Source organism: Saccostrea echinata, unplaced genomic scaffold, assembly GCF_033153115.1.
Source record: "Saccostrea echinata isolate AGI-Se365-2 ecotype Australia unplaced genomic scaffold, CSIRO_AGI_Sech_v1 ptg000073l, whole genome shotgun sequence".
Classification (NCBI taxonomy): Eukaryota; Metazoa; Mollusca; class Bivalvia; order Ostreida; family Ostreidae; genus Saccostrea; species Saccostrea echinata.
In genome coordinates, this window is record NW_026889822.1 from 675,912 (window position 1) to 693,706 (window position 17,795).

The 17,795-nt window shown below is 34.3% G+C and overlaps 1 protein-coding gene across 1 annotated transcript in view; it reads right to left on the minus strand.

Moving 5' to 3' along the window:
- LOC133176301 (uncharacterized) overlaps positions 1 to 17,512 on the minus strand; it is a 32,292-nt gene extending 14,780 nt beyond the window's left edge. Inside the window, exons 1-2 of the mRNA XM_061311436.1 lie at positions 17,426 to 17,512; positions 1,336 to 1,407 (exon numbers count right to left, since the gene is read on the minus strand). Of these exons, the coding sequence (XP_061167420.1) occupies positions 1,336 to 1,407 (72 nt within the window). The 5' untranslated portion in view covers positions 17,426 to 17,512. The remainder of the gene's footprint in view (positions 1 to 1,335; positions 1,408 to 17,425) is intronic.
- Between the last annotated feature and the right edge of the window lie 283 nt (positions 17,513 to 17,795).

Consider the following 17,795-nt stretch of genomic DNA (forward strand, 5'->3'; position numbering starts at 1 on the left):
CCTACCACTGGAGGATGCCTTGAACAAACTTGAATCTACAATACCTGGATGCTTCCATATCAATATGATTAATCATGGCTTTCCTGTTCTTGAAAAGATTTTTAAAGATTTTTCCTATTTATTCCTATGTAATTTTTTTATCCTATGTAAAACTTTGTGGCCTCACCCTACCCTCAGGGGTCATGATTTGAAAAAAAATTGAATCGACACTACCTAAGGATGATTCCATATTCAATATGACTAATCATGGCTTTGTTGTTCTGTAGAAAAAGATTTTAAAGATTTTTTTCAATATATTCCTATGTAAAACTTTGATGACCCATTGTGGCCCCACCCTACCCCTGGGGTTCATGATTTGAACAAACTTGAATCAACACTACCTGAGGATGATTCCATATCAATATGACTAATTGTGGCTTTGTTGTTATTGAGAAGAATTTTAAAGATTTTTCCTATATATTCCTATGTAAAACTTTGATCCCCCATTCTGGCCCCACCCTACCCCGGGGAGTCATGATTTGAACAAACTTGAATTTACACTACCTGAGGATGATTCCATATCAATATGACTAATTGTGGCTTTGTTGTTATTGAGAAGAAGATTTTTCAAGATTTTTCCAATATATTCCTATGTAAAACTTTGATCCCCCATTCTGGCCCCACCCTACCCCGGGGAGTCATGAATTGAACAAACTTGAATCTACACTACCTGAGGATGATTCCATACCAATATGACTAATTGTGGCTCTGTTGTTCTTTAGAAGAAGATTTTTTAAGATTTTTGCTATATATTCCTATGTAAAACTTTGATTCCCCATTGTGGCCCACCCTACCCCTGGGGGTCTTGATTTGAACAAACTTGAATCTACACTATGTAATGAAGGTTTCACATAAGTTTCAACTTTTCTGGCCCAATGGTTCTTGAGAAGAAGATTTTTAAAAGATGACACCAAATTTTCACAAATTCTTAATTATCTCCCCTTTGAAGAGGGCATGGCCCTTCATTTGAACAAACTTTAACCCCCTTCAGAAGGATGCTTTGTGGCAAGTTTGGTTGAAATTGGCCCAGTGGTTCTGGAGATGAAGTCAAAAATGTGAAAAGTTTACAGACGGACAGACAGACAGACGGACTACAGACAAAATGTGATCAGAAAAGCTCACTTGAGCTTTCAGCTCATGTAAGCTAAAAAAATGAAAGTTGAAAATAACCACAACTAACTAAATCTTTCTGTAAAATTATAGAAAAAATAAAACTATAAAACTAATAAAACAATAAAACTAAAAGTACCAATATTTTCCAATCAGACAGGGAGAATTTGTGTTTTTTATACTTACCGGGAAGTCCATCACGTAGTCGCTGTGCCAGGCAGGGCGTCGTCGAATCCTCCCAGATCGTCTAGGTTCCATCTAGATAAAAATAAAAATTTATCAGTATATGTCCCAGGACAAAAGTTAATATTTTCCTTAAATTTCAAATTATATGGCACTAGAGCATCCAGTTTTTCCAGGCTTGTATTTAAGTGAGGTTACAGAACTCCCAATTTGGTAAAATTAACCCATATGTTCTCCGAGTATTTCAACTCTTTTTTTTTTTTTCCAATGAAAGGTTCTCAAGGTTCCTTGTCCTTTTGCTTACTCATATAAAATATTTTCCTTAATGCTTTTAATTGTCCTAGTAAAGAAATCTTATTCATAATTAAAATACACACAATGTCAACATACTTTGCATAGCAAAATTTTACATAAAGGGCAGGTAAACTTGACATTTATTGAAGGAATAATAGTCATGCATTATACTGTACCAGTCAGAGTTACCTTTTTTACCAGAGTTTCAATGAATATTAAAGATTGAAATGTTAAAAGCTAGGTTCAGAAATAAACAACGTACTTTTCTTCAGACAATATTCATTAAAATACCATGTAGTAATTGTGGCCCCTTGTTCATTAATATATGTATCTTTAAGGAGCCTCTATGTATACACTTATAATTAAAATAAGATTTTGGGGCACTAAGAAAACTGTACGTACCACATAAAGGTGTAAATACAGAGTTTATAAGCCCTTCAACTGATTCAAAGGTTCCATGTGAAGAATGTTAACTCATTATTGGAGGCTGTTTACAACAGGTGCAAGATAGCTAAATAATTTTTAAGTATGTGTATCAGTTTAATACTCAAGTCCTTGGTGGGGCAGTGGTCAATGTTTGATCTACATATGCAGTCATAGAGTAAGAGGATCAGTTAGACTTCATGTTGCGGGTTCATGAGAATTTCAACTTACCCACACGAGACGGTATTTTTCCACTCTTCTCCATAATTAATTTCAAAGCTAAGTGATAACACTTCTTTTCTAAGCAATTTTCATTTAAACTAGAAATATGTCCATAGGACATGAAGGCCCCACCGAGGGTATATTAATAATGCAATAATTTGTATAAGTGTATGAAATTTGATGAGAATATCTTGAATAGTTTCTTTAAAATTGAAATCTAAAAAGTTGGATATACGAGGGGTTATCAAAAAGTTCGTGGACTGACGCGATAAAATTAATAATATGTAGTCTTTGCTTACAAAATTTAAGCGGAACATAAAACAACAAAAGTTTAAGAAATGTTGAAAATTTTAGCTTGATACGCTGATAATTTGCCAAATTATTCTAAAATTAAAAAGACTTTATGTGATCACCCGGCGCTGTCGTCGTTTAGTGTCATGACGTCCGCTTAACGTCATTGTTTCTTAATGTCCGCTCTCTCTACCTCATACACTTATCTTGATGAGATTACCTGGAGTTAAGTAAGGACTTAAACCCGTCTTATTTATATGAATTTACAATGTCATGAGCAGCTGTTTTTAATGCATATAATATTGTAAATGGATTTTTATATGGGGAAAGACCCTCACTTGATTATGCCAGAATACTTAGCTTGTTGGAGTTCAATTTCTACCACACATGATCAACGTCACTTTTCGACGTGACTGACTTTTGACACCTTGACTACAAATCGACATTAACTGTGCATATTTCATCTCTCTGAATCTTTTTGGGCATTAAAAAACAAGTACTCTGGATGCATTTTATTTTTCTGTAGCCAGTTTAAACATTCCTTAGGTCAATACCAGTTTTTCCAGGAGCGAAACTCTATAGAGTGTTTGAAAAAGAAACCCCTCCCCCTTTTTGACGTTATTTTCAAGCCCATAATTGTTTGGACACTCCATATAAAATTCACGATAAAATTTCATAAAAATTACAGAATGGGGTAAAAATTGCAAATTTTACTGAACAAATGTGTTGTACCGCATGCCTGAATTAACGAGATTTTTTGATGACAAATACTCATATCTAAAGAGTTTTTCTCAGTTACACTCAGGTAGAAAAAAACGTCATATTAGAGGTTGCGCCGCCTGGACATACCTTTGCTTACAAAAACACTAACAATTTATTAAAAAATAAAAATTCTGATTTATGGTTTATTCTATAGATAGAAAAGATGATGCTAACTAAATGTGTAAAAATTCATTGATGTACCTAAAGCGGTTTTAATTTTATGGCGCTAGTCCACGAACTTTTTGATAACCCCTCGTAGATTGATTGATTGATTGTATGTTGTTTTACGTCCCATTCGAGAATTTTTCACTCATATAGAGACGTCACCATATTCCGGTGAAGGGCTTCAAATTTTGACCTTTACTCGGCACTCAGGGCCATTGAGCAGTGAGGGATCTTTATCGTGCCAACGCCTGCCGTGACACGGGGCCTTGGTTTTTAAGGTTTCATCCGAAGGACCCGCAACTTTCACTTCAAAGTGCCGAGCGCATGGCGAAGGAACAGCTGCTACCCATTTTTTATCGACTTAGGTCAGTCGCGGCCGAGATTCGAACTCACGACCTCCCGATCACAAAGCGAGCACTCTACCGACTGAGCTACCGTGAACGGTAGTTGGATATAGATGATAAATTCTCACCAAATTATGTATAAGTGCATAAGCTTACATAAATACATCTTATAATAAATGGTTTCTTTAAAACTAAGCAAAATGCAAATCGAAGAAAAGTGAGGTCAAAGTCAAAGGAAAGTTCAAGGTCAAACATTTTTGATGCAGTTGAATAGTTCTCACAAATACATATCAGCAAATCAAGTTTGATATGAATATTTTGATGAATAAATGAAGTTAAGGTCAAAGGAAAGGTCAAGGTCAAAAAATGTTGATGCAGTTGAAAAGCTTTCATCAGTATGTATTAGCATATGAAGTTTGATAAAAATATTATGAATGGTTTCTTTAAAACTGAGGTAAACACAAATTGCTAAAAGTTAGGTCAAGGTTAAATGAAGGTCAAGGTACAAAATGTTGATGCAGTTGAATTGCTTACATTAGTATGTATTAGAATATGAAGTTTGAGAAAAATATCTTCAAAAGTTTCTTTAAAACTAAGCTAAAAACTAATTTAAGAAAAGTGAGATCAAGTTCAAAGGAAAGGTCAAGGTAAAAAAATGTTGATGCAGTTGAATAGCTCTCATTATTATGTATCAACATATGAAGTTTGATTACACTATCTTGAATGGTATCTTTAAAACTGAGCTATACACTATTTAAAGAAAGTGAGGTCAAGGTCAAGGAAAGGTCAAGGGCAAAAAATGTTGATGCAGTTGAATAGCTCTCATTATTATGTATCAACATATGAAGTTTGATTACACTGTCTTGAATGGTATCTTTAAAACTGAGTTATACACTAATTTAGGACAAGAGGCCCAAGGGCTTTAACGGTCACCTGAGTACAATACAACAACTGATCAATGAAGCTTTGCTGCCCATAAGCAAGAAAAATAGTATGATTAGGATCAACAAAATAATTGGTCTAGTATCTATCTGTCCCATTACCATGCAGACTATTAACAAAATGTCTATTTTTTAACCCTGTATAATTACCTCTTACATTGGCCTCTCTTGGCCTTTGAAGAACATTTAAAAAGATGTTATTTTTGTCTCATTTTTATTCATATTATTTCCAAGTCTACCTTATCATTAAAACTATGAAAGTACTTTTTGTATTAGACAATAAATATTCTTGCATAATTCTCATATTCTATTAACCTTTCAAATACATTGTTTACAGTGATTAATTATCAAAGGTGAATGGCAAAGGGGAATAACTTTGCTCAGCAGAATACAAGTTAATAGAGCTCTGGCCGGGACCAGAACACTTAACTAAATGGTCCAGGTGTTCAAAATTCTGGTAAAAATACCTTTGCATATTAAAACTTTTACTCTGTTTGCCTTGAATATGCCAAGAAGCATAGAAGATTTTCAAAGAAATGCATTTCCACTATATCATTAAATAAATAAAGCCCCACCCTTACACCAGAACATCTGACCCAGGGGCCATGAACTCACAATTCTGGAAGAAGCAGCCTTGCTCATCATCACCATACACTTGTTTCTTTGCTTTAGGCCAACATTTTTTTATTAAATGATTTACGGGAATTTTTTTTAAAAAATTGGGTCGGGGGGGATATATAAAAATAAAAATAAAATTCCATATTTTACACAGTTGACTAAAAAAATAAAAATAAAATTGGAAAAGGTGTCTGATTTTTTTTTCCAATTATTCGATAAAAATTGCCTTATTAACGGTGTGGACCTTAAAATATGATAACCCCAACACAAAAATTAATGTAGACTTTTAAACCCTTATGAGAAATGGGGGAAATCTAAGGAATTTCTCATCAAAATATTCATCATGACCACAAGATGACCAAAGAAAAAATGTTTGTAAAGAGAACCTCACTATGCTCAAAGTACTGAAAAAATCATGAACCAACAAAATCAAAAATGGAAAATGCAGTTTTATAAAGAGAATCTCAATACAATATAAAACCCAGAATCATGTTTTAAACCTGTATATTACAATACAGCATATAATTATGCATATTAAAAACTTCTGAAAACTTGAAAGTATTAACACATTAAATACTGTTTCGTTTGCAGTGTATGTTTATATATATTCAAAAATTATTTAACACACAACAAAATACTTCTGAATTTTCAGTCTGTACAGTGCTGCATATGACCTTTTTAAAATGTTAACATTACAAGTTTGAAAACATTTCTTGGATATACATGCAAGTTAGGTACACCACATTTTATTCTTCACAAAATTCGAACGTCTAGTTTCGATTTCCATTCTTTTATCATGTTCATCAAAAAGTATATCAAAATTGTAAAAGAGAACTACTGTATACGGTACTCAAAGCTAAAGTGACAGTCCTGTCAACATATCCTCTAGTAAAATTATGCCGATCATTTCTTTAATTTCTTTTTAACTCCGACGTAACTTCATCATCGGACATACTCTAATTTACTTTCTTGTTAGCTATGGTTGACTTGCAAAAACTATCGTGTATAAGGACAAAGTATTCTCAACTTTTGTAAAACTTGACATTTCTACATCCATGTTGGCACATTTATACACTTCCGAAACACTTCTGATAACAAATGTAAATTGATTGGATGATAATAATGGCTTTCAATAAAGCAGCCAATCAGAATTGCCGACTTATTTGCACATTATTTTATTTTCTAAGTGCACTTGCATTGACGATCGGCGGGAAATTTAAAATTAAAACAACAACAGGGACTTTTATTTTTATTTGCTTTTTGCTAAAATTGCAGTCGGCGCTCCCGTAAATCATTTTATTAAAAAATGTTGGCCTTACAAGTAATAGCTTTTGAAAAAGCTTGCCTGACTAAATCAATCAATATCTATGGATTGTATAAGCAAGTGAAGTGCTAAACGTTTCCGTCATTAAGGAGCGACATAGCTGCGATACTTCATTACACAAGATGTACAATTGACTTTCTCAAATGCGATAACTAGATATTACAGATTAATGAATATCTAAGATATTATTTGTTTAAATGCAGGTAACAAATTCCGATGTAAATCAGCTTGCACAAAATCTAGCTCACTAAGTATGATCGTTTAGTTTCAGACCATGGAAAAATTTATCCTTATACTGTCTGACGCACGTGGCATCAGGCAATAACCAGTAGTAGAAAAAATATTTTAATAGAAATAATGCATTTTCATTATATAATCAATAGTCCCCCCCTTCACCAGAACCCCTGACCCAGGGGCCATGAAATTCACAATTTTGGAAAAGGCACTCTTGTTCATCATAACTATGTACTTAGTTACTTTATTTAATACCCAGGAGCAGAGAAGAAGATTTTCAATGAATTAATGCATTTTCACTATATAATCTATAGAGCCCTGCCCTAACACCAAAACCCATGACAATGGGGCCATGAAATTCACAATTTTGGAAGAGGCACTCTTGCTCTTCATAACTATATAACTATATATGTACTTAGTTACTTTATTTAGTACCCAGGAGCAGAGAAGGTTTTTCAAAGGAATAATGCACTTTCACTACATGATCTATATAGCCCCACCCCAGCACCAGAACCCCTAACCCTGGGGCCATGAATTTCACAATTTTGGTAGAAAGATCAATGCTTATTACAATCATGCCAACAGTTTGACTGCTTGATGTCCAGGAGTAAAGAAGAAGATTTTTAAAAGATTGCATGAATTTCGGTGGTTTTAGTCCCACCCCTCAGGCCCCAGGGGGGCAGGGACCATGAAATTCACAATTTTAGTTCCCCTTCATTCATAGATGCTATATGCCAAATTTGGTTGAAATTGGTTAAGTGGTTTTAGAGAAGAAGCTAAAAATGTTCAAATGTTAAAACACAACGCACGACGCACGCCGACGAATGAAAATGGATAGCAATAGGTCACGTGAGTGACTCAGGTGACCTAATAATTAGTTATACCAGCCTATAGGCTTAAAACTACAGTAAAAACAACTGGGTGTATTTTACAAGAACATTTCTATCACTTTACATGTGATTTGAAATGAGATATAAACAACACTCTCCCCATTATGTCCAGTCAAATCTGCAGTGACATGACGTCATATTCCATAATGACATCACATCTTTGTAGCTCAGAAAAGTGACTGCAGAGAATGCACTGTGATATATTTTACAGGAAACCCTTACCTATCTGTGAAAATGTCTTTTTGCATTTAATTGAAAATGGTTTTAATCTTTTTTTTCATGCAGGCATTTTTTACAAGGTGATGAATTTTGTAAAATTTTACAATCAACATTTTTGGTCTAGTTGTTAAGTTTTACTTCGATGAAGTCACAAGAAATTGAACAGTTCTCACCAATATGTATCAGTAAAAGTCTAGACAAAATTATTTTGAATAGTTTCTGTAAAATTAAGCATCTACAAATTTAAGAATAGTAATGTCAAGGTCATAGAGAAGGTCTAGGTCAATTTAGTCTACTTGTGTTCAAGTTATATTGAAATCGGACCAAAACTGTACAAGGATCAGTGACATTTTGAAAAACTGTTTACAGGATAGCAGAGAGACGGACAAACAGGCAGATGGAGGGACAATGGACAAATAACTATGACATAAAGCTCTTCTGGTCTTCTAACTAGAAGAGCAAATCAGAGACCTATTCGCAAAACTGTATTAATTTACATATCCACAACAGTCCTCCCAATATTAAAGAACACACATTTAAGTAACATTAAATTAAGCAATGATTTTAATTTATTGGAAATAATATTAGTTTTATAATAAAAGAATTTTTTCCTTAAAATTAGCTGGTTATAATTGCTTTTGCAAAAGCAAGGAGACATTAAATCTTATTCCTCTAGTCTTCTTTTATTTTTTTATTTTATCCAAGTGCATCATGATCCTATTCTGTGTAAAAAAGATAAAACATTTTTTATACCACTAAGAACATCTACTAACAAATTCACAAACTGACTGTCTACCAAGATGATTCAAGCTAGCTCCCAGCAGCATTAAACAAGAGGCCCATGGGCCACATCACTCACCTGAGCACAACGGCTAGGAAAAAATTCAAATCAATTCAGTATTGAAAAGTTTAGGGGGGGGGGGGGGGCTTCAATTTTATACTACCTGAGGATGCTTCCATATCAATATAACAAATGGCTTTGCTGTTCTTGAGCAGAAGATTTTCAAAGATATTTTTTCCTATATATTCCTTTGTAAAAATGTGATATCCCATTGTGGCCACTCCTTACCCCCAGGGGTAATCATTTGAACAAACTTGAATCTACACTACCCGAGGAAGCTTCCATATCAATATGACTAAACATAGCTTTGCTGTTCTTGAGGGAAAGATTTTTTCCTATATATTCCTATGTAAAACTTTGATCCCCCATTGTGGCCCTACCATACTCCCAGGGGTCATGATTTGAACAAACTTGAATCTAAAATACAGTAAAACTTGTCTAATCTGGCGACCAGTGGTTCCAAAATTTTTGGCCGGATTAGCCAACATCCGGATTGGAGAAAATTAAACCGTTATAGCAAGTTAAAAATTACACAGATATAAACAAAGAGTGGTAAATAAATACTTGATCAAATGTGTCATTTTTTATGTTTCACTTGCAAAAATCATATATTTCGTTTGTTCTGAACTCTGTTTTTTCTTCAGAATTTTCATTTCTAGTTTTTATTCAGTAATGAAATATAATATCTCTTGGTCATTATTAAATTTGAAAATCTTTAAATGTTTTAAACACACTCCAAAACCTCATCGTAGCTGTAAATATTATTTTGTTAGGGCCAGATTCCTACTTAATTTCTTTCTTTTAAAATTAATATGTTTGAATATTTAGACACTGTATTTGTTAATTTCAAATGTTATAATGAATATTGGACCAAAATCTTCTGTCGTTATGGTAGTTGTAAACTAGCGACACAAAGGGAAGTAATGCACGTTGTGCATGCAAAACATAAGTAGAAAGGAGGTCATGAATAAGTCTCCAAGTTTTTCTACAGACATGCTACAAGCATGCTACCATCACTATCACTCATTCTTTTGCAAGTTTCCTCCCCTTACTTGAGCCATTAATGATGTTTTTTATCACGTTTGTTAAAATCTAAATTGTTGATACAGGATAGATCATTAATGGGACAATAAATTATTGAATAATTACCCACGCGAGACTTCTCTAATGACCAGCGGGCACAGGTAAAAATAAGTGGCCGGATTAGAGGAGATAATTTGTACTAATTATGAGCAGTTATTTCTTTAAATAGCGGCCGGTTTACTGAATAGGCAAGATCCAGATTGCACAATATTTATTAAACATAAATTATAAAGAAAATACAAGGGACTAAAATATTACGCCGGACTGTACAACATGCCGGAATGTACAACATCCAGATTCAACAAGTTTTACTGTACCTGAAAATGCTTCCAAATCAATATGACTAAACATGGCTTTGCTGTTCTTGAGAAAACTATTTTAATTTTTTTTCCTTTATATTCCTATGTAAAACTTTGATACCCCACCGTGGCCCCACCCTACCCCCAGGGGTCATGATTTGAACAAAATTGAATCTACACTACCGAGTACGCTTACATATCAATATGACTAAACAAGGTTTTGCTGTTCTTGAGAAGATTTTTAAAGATTTTTTCCCTATATATTTCTATGTAAAATTTTGACCTCCCATTGTGGCCCCAACCTACCCCCAGGGGTCATGATTTTAACAAACTTGAATTTATACTATGTAACAAAAGTTTCCTATAATTTTCTTTTTTTGGGCCAGTGGTTCTTGAGAAGAAGATTTTAAAAATATGCCACCACATTTTTACTATTTCTGAATTATCTCCCCTTGTATGAAGGCGTGGCCCTTCATTTTTTAACAAATTTGAATCTCCTTTACCCAAGGATGCTTTGAGGCAAGTTTGGTTGAAATTGGCCCAGTGGTTCTGGTGAAGAGGTGGAAAATGTGAAAAGTTTAAGACGGACGGATAGCTAGACAGCTAGACAGACTACAGACAAAATGTGATCAGAAAAGCTAACTTGAGCTTTCAGCTCAGGTGAGCTAAAAATGTACCACTTTATGACCATTCATGGGATTTATGGACTGTGGTCAGTGTTGAATTAAATACCATTAAAATTATTTTTATGCCCCCGTAATCGAACATTCAAGGGTATATAGTTTTTGCCCTGTCGGTTTGTCTGTCTGTTTGTGTTTGTCCATAAAAACTAAAACTTTGCCCATAACTTTAGATTGGTTGGAGTTATAGCTGTCATATTTTACACATGTATTCCTTCTGACAAGAAGTTCCTTCTGTTCCTTCTTTAGGTACCAACATATTTGACCTCTTGACCTTGACCTTGGAGTTTGACCCATTTCTGCAAAAATTTACCCAACTTTAACCTTGGCCATAACTTTTGAACAGTTTGTGCTAGGGCTATCATATTTTACATGGGTATTCATCATGATAAGACCTTTCCATGGGTGTAAATATTTTTTTACCTTTGACCTTGACCTTAAAGTTTGTTTGTTTGTTTGTTTGTATGTTGTTTAATGTCCCTCTTGAGAATTTTTCACTCATATGGAGACACCACCACTTGCCAGTGGAGAGCTGCAAATTTTGTCCTATACTCGACACTTACGGCCATTGAGCAGTGAGGGATCTTTTTCGTGCCAGCACCTGCTGTGATACGGGACCTTGGTTTATATGGTCTCATCCAAAGGACCGGTCTCCACGTCCCACAGTGGGATTCGAACCCGTGACGTAAGGATCAACTCCTTACTTCGCGACTCTAGAGCAGACGCTCTAACCACTGCGCCATGCAGGCGACCCTTAAAGTTTGAACCACTTTTAAGAAACTTTAACCTTGGCTATAACTTTTGAACAGTTAGCAATAGGGCTTTCAAATTTCACAGGTATATTCCTTGTGACAGGGCCTTCCTATGAATAACAATTTTGACCTTGCCCTTGGAGTCTGACCTACTTTTGAAAAACTTTAACCTTCACCACAACTTTTGAACAGTTAGTGCTAAGACTTTATCTTTTGCATGTGTATTTCTTATGACAAGGTCTTCCCTTGTGTGCCATTAATTTTGACTCTTTGACCTTGGAGTTTGAATTTTAGAAAACAATAACCTTGACCATAACTTTTGAATGGTTGGTTCTTGGGCTTTCATACTTACTAGGTATATCCACTGATACATGTCCTTTCTTTGGGTAACAACATTTTGATCTCTTGACCTTGACCTTAAAGTTTGACTTGCATTTGAGAAACTTTAACCTTCAACATAAGCTGCCATGTGGGGGCATCAGTGTTTCACATACGCTTCGCCTCGGTTGACAATGGTTTTCTTGGGGTGAAAATTTTCAATGTTACACTCAACTACATGCAATATTTATTATATTATACTGAATGTTTTATACAAATACATATAACAGTGAACCGTGCGCACATAAATTCTGCACAGTCACTATTTTTATAGTATTTCACCCGTCGTCAAGCAATGTTGACTGTTGCTACGCTGGAGGGCGTGGCTTCATCATTCAGCTGGTAATAGTGTTTTTTTAACAAATGTTTCTCGACGAATCAGATTCAACTAATTCACATGAAAGTATAATATTATATGAATGGTGTCTGTTTTGGAGAGTGACAGTTGAAATTGACACCCAAGGAAAACTGTATTGTCAATCGACATGTCAGCAGAGGTTGACAAAGGTTTTCTGTGTTGACAAAAGTTTTCCAAGGAGTGTCAATTTCAACAGTAGTGTTACCCTCTAAAACAGGAACCATTCATTTTATTACTCTGAAGATCTTATTGATTTATGATGTCAGCAAAAAAATATATCCAAGATCGCAGTCAACTTCACTTTCAAACTCCTAGCTTCAGTTTTTATCAATAAGAAAACTTCGAAAAATTTACTGACCTCTTTAATTATTTAATTATTGTTTGATATTCAGAAAGCATTTACCATCTAAGTTTATTTCTGCATTCGCAAACATTTTTCATGTCATTTGTTGTTTTCGACCAAGCTTCATTGGACACAAGCTTTGAATGACATCAAGTTTAATTGGCTTCTTCCAAACACACAACTGATGTTTTTAGAATTTTATGGCAAACCGTGTGTGCATAATTTACAGGTACACGTGACATTATCGTTGTATTACCCATGCACTGTCACGCATGTTCCTAATGCTGTGGGTAACATTACGAGTTGTTAAATGCATCTTAACCAATCAGATTTCAGTATTTAACATGAAAGTGTATGTTAAATATATAATTACAGCTTGTATGTAAATAATCAACTCTGCATACTGTACTATCTGTTTGCATTTTACCTTGTTTATATTAACAATGTCATCTGCAAATTTGTCAAAAAAATTTCCAAGTTTGATATTTGTTGATGAGGATCCCCTACCCTAACCCCGATGTACAGGTTCATTCCAAAGACTATTTCTACCCAGTAGCTATTAATAGCTACGTAGGTACTTAAACCTACCCAAAGTAGCTATTTTTACCTACTTTTTGCAATACTTGCATTTTGTGGCCAAACGGCTGAACGGCGCAACATGGTGAGAATCAAATTTCTTGATACAGTCACACTGATGATGAATTCCACAAAATTTGGGCCAATGAATAAATGATTACATCGTAAATAACAATTTTGCATAAATTACTATGAAAAATTGATAATTTATGAAGTAATCATTTTTTGGTCAATATTTTGTGGCATTCATCATCAGTGTGACTGTATCAAGAAATTTGGTACTCATCATGTTGCGCCGTTCAGCCGTTGGGTCAAAAAATGCAATGAAAGATATGGAGATAACGAACAGTATTCAAGCTCAAAAGTTCATTAAACAATACAAAATAGGAGCAGAGCAAACACGGACCTCTGAACATCAGAGGTGGGATCAGGTGCCATGGAGGAGTGAGCATCCCTGCCGACCGGTCACACCTGCCATGTGCTCCTTGTCAAGATCGGAAAAATCCGTCGACAATTCAGTGTGTAAATAATGGCCTAACAATTAGTATGAAAAAGGTCAGTCAGCTTTTGACTCAATGATAAATTGTATTTGCTGACAAGGTCATTGTATCGACCATAGAACTTACGAAATGACGACTTTAAACAAAACAGCTGATATTCTTGTTTCATCAACTTGTTCGTCAATAATTTACCTCGTTTTAGAAACTGTACATACGTAGAGCATGCTCTTGCGTATCGAATCAACTGAGAGATATATACCCCGTATGCAGGTGATGAAGGTATATTGCTGCATAAGTAAGGGAAGTTGACGATTGAAAAGTTAAAGTCATCACATTTATCATATGGCTTGGTTGTTAGATTACCATTAACTCTTTTTCAAGTAAAATATCCAAATATGAAACAGATGTGTCAGACTCTGTGGTATCTTTTATCTCAAGCTCACCAGAATATATCGTATCGACATAAGAATGGAAATAGCCATTGTAAATTGACAATACATCGTTGATATATCTAATAGGGCTGTGTACTGAGCAAAATATTTCGATATGATACGATACGACATTTTATAAAGCAATATGCGATATATTGGATTATTTATTAAGTTTATCAAAAATGTCTTGTAAATGACATTTAATGCATAAATTTGATAAAAACTTGGTGAGTCTAACATAACATATTAAAATAGAGTTGTCTATGTATTTTGTAATTAGTTATTTAAGATGTGCTATCTCATTAATGTTTATTTCATTATTGACCAGATTTAATTCAGTTGAAAATAATCTTTGGTAACTGAAATTCCCAACTTTTTCACAGAATTAAAAGAAAAAATGTCTGCCCGATACGTATTGGAAGTTATTTTTTCGATACGATACATTCCTAAATATCGATACGTATTGAATATTCAATATATTGACACAGCCCTAATATCTAAATGTCGAGTTGAAGGCCACAAGCAAGTGTTTTCTTCTTTTCACATACAAGATTTTGGACAAATTCTGCTTCATATGAATACAAAAAAAGGTCTGCTAATAACGGGGCACAATTGGTACCCATGGCAATTCCAATAGATTGTTGGAAGACCTGGTCTCCCAAAACCACATAGATATTGTCAATCAGAAACTCAAGCATCTTTTTAATGTCAACTTCAGAGTACTTGTGTGTACAATCAGAATGTTTTTTAACAAAATAATTTTGAAAATGACCAATGACAAGGTAAGTATATTTATGAGTTCCATTTTTATTGAAAAAGCAGCTGTCAATTATATCAAAAAGCCTGGACTTCAATTTATCTTGGGGAATGGTTGTGTATAAAGTAGAAAAGTCATAAGTTTTTAAGCTGTTGATTTTGGTAAAATCTTGCGATTTCAAATTTTCCAAAAGTTCCTTGGAATTTTTAAGTATCCACATCTGATTTACACCACTTCTCAAATATATTGTTGCACAGTACTCTTGAAGTTTCTCCTTCACCGTTAATATCTTAGTGAGGAGTAAAGAAAGAGGCTTGGTTGAACATTTACTGGAACCCGCTATGTATCTTTGTTTGTAAGGATTTTTATGAAGTTTCGGAATCCAATATAAATATGGTAATTCAAATTCATTTTGTCGTTGGAATATAAAAATATTTAAAACTGACATATGATTTTGAAGAATTTCTTCCTTAGAAAGGGAACTACAAGTATAAGTTGGATTACCACTTGTAGAATTAAATCCAAGTTCCTCTAAAATACATTTAATATAATGAGCCTTACAAACAAAGACAATGTTGTTACCTGCTTTGTCAGCAGGGACCAGTACGTACTGATCATGTAATCTATCTAATTCTTTTTTCACTTCTGGATTATCGAATACAGAAGGATAGATGGTTCTCATATTGCCCCTCAATCTTTTAATGCGTGATTTTAACATACATCTGACACTTTTAATCCATTCTGATAAAGTAATGCAAAAAGTAGGTAAAAATAGCTACTTTGGGTAGGTTTTAATACCTACATAGCTCTTAATAGCTACATAGGTAGAAACAGTCTTTGGACTGGACCTGATGTAACCCTGTTTTTTCAGGGTTATTCTGGGTTTTTCCCCTTAACCCCTGAAAAAAAATTCTGGATGTATGCCAGGCCAGGATGATCTTTCATTATTCAATTTGATCGGAAATTGAGCTACAGTAAAACTCAATATAAATTTATATATTGTGAGCAATTCACACATAATAAGAATATCTCAACATCCATTCCCACTCATTGTATGTTCGTTCACCCTAAAATTCGTTCACCCTTGATGCCGTTCGCCCTAATTCTTGTTCGCCCAGAGTCCAATCGCCCTAAAACTTGTTCGCACAAAGTCTGTTCGCCCTATTTATATTGCAGAAAGTTGAATAATGAACAAATGGATTTTTTTCAATAAATTATATGTACACTGGTACATAAATTGCACATAGACAACAGACGTATGCATATGGTCACACTAAATACCTGTCCTTTCAAATTTTCATTTTCTTTCTTCTTATATATATCATTTTTAGATCTAAGGTTTGGATTTTACTTATCAATCTTCAAAGGTAAAACCTTGCTCATCTGCTGCTCAGCTCCATAATGGGCCTATTAACGTCTCAGTCCTTTAATTGTTTTCAAAACATAACGCAGATCGTAAAAAAAAAAAAAAAAAAAAAAAAAAAAAACACTGATATGAACCTCCAAATTACAATGACATTATTAAGTATAATCAAACCAATTAAGCATGTAAAAAGCATTAATATCAAATTTGAATTATTTAAGATTATATTAAAAAAAATTACTGTAGCAACATTTGGGGGAAACAACACCCAAGTCGTAAAATATTGAATTAAATTAATAATAAATGTCAATATTTGCTATATACTGTATATACATTAGGGCGAACGAGATATAGGGCGAACAAGAATTATGGCGAACGGACTCATGCGAACAGGTAGATAGGACGAATGTACCCGATACCCTCATTACCGGAAGTCTTTAATTTTTCACCAAAATGTCACATTCTCTACCATCGGCTCATTCATTCACCTCTATCGTTGGCTCGCATATATCACAGTGATAAACACGAGAAATAGTGCGTTTGTCTAAATTCATTATAATTAAATGCCTGCACTAATGTTTCTCTTTTAAGGTAGATATTTACTAGATATATCTAGAACTATTAATTTAATTTGAAATAATCCTTGGAATGTCATGTTTTTTACGTTATATCAAAAATATTGACGCGAGCCCATCGCAGAGGTGTCTGAGAGAGAAACGAACGACAACTCTGTGAGGGAGATTGAAAATGTCAATATAGTCATATACATGTCAATATTTATTTAAGCAGTTTCACTTATAAAATTTGACAAATGGTACCTAATATACACGTGCATACATGCAAACAAATATTTCACAATACATGTACCGGCCTAATGTATCTCTCAGTATTGCTGCAGGACAAAGATGGCGGCAAGAATGTTCGAGTATTCGCCGCGAGAATTGTTTTCCACAATAAGGTCATATGAAGTAACAAAAATGAATATTACAACTTCAATAAACTAACCTCATCTCGTAGTTATCTTCTTCTGTGCACGTTGTCTTGAAGAAATGCAGTGAAAGCGCTGAGTAGATGCAATTGCAAAAGCAATGACAGTAACTGATGTGACAATATGGAATTCTCAAATCAGTCTGACCTTATGACCCATGTCACGTGATCAAGGTTAGACAGTGGAGAGCAGAAATTTCTGAAAATTCTCCTGTTTCTTTACTAATAGGAACTAAAACTTTGTAAGAAGACTTAATTGAAACGTGAAGAAGGCCATGAGAACGCGCCGGGGGTGGGAGGGGGCATGGTCCCCACTTTTTCTGAGTATAGTAAAATTTTTATTTAAATACTGGTTGCCCCCACCCATCCCCGCCCTACCCCCTACCCC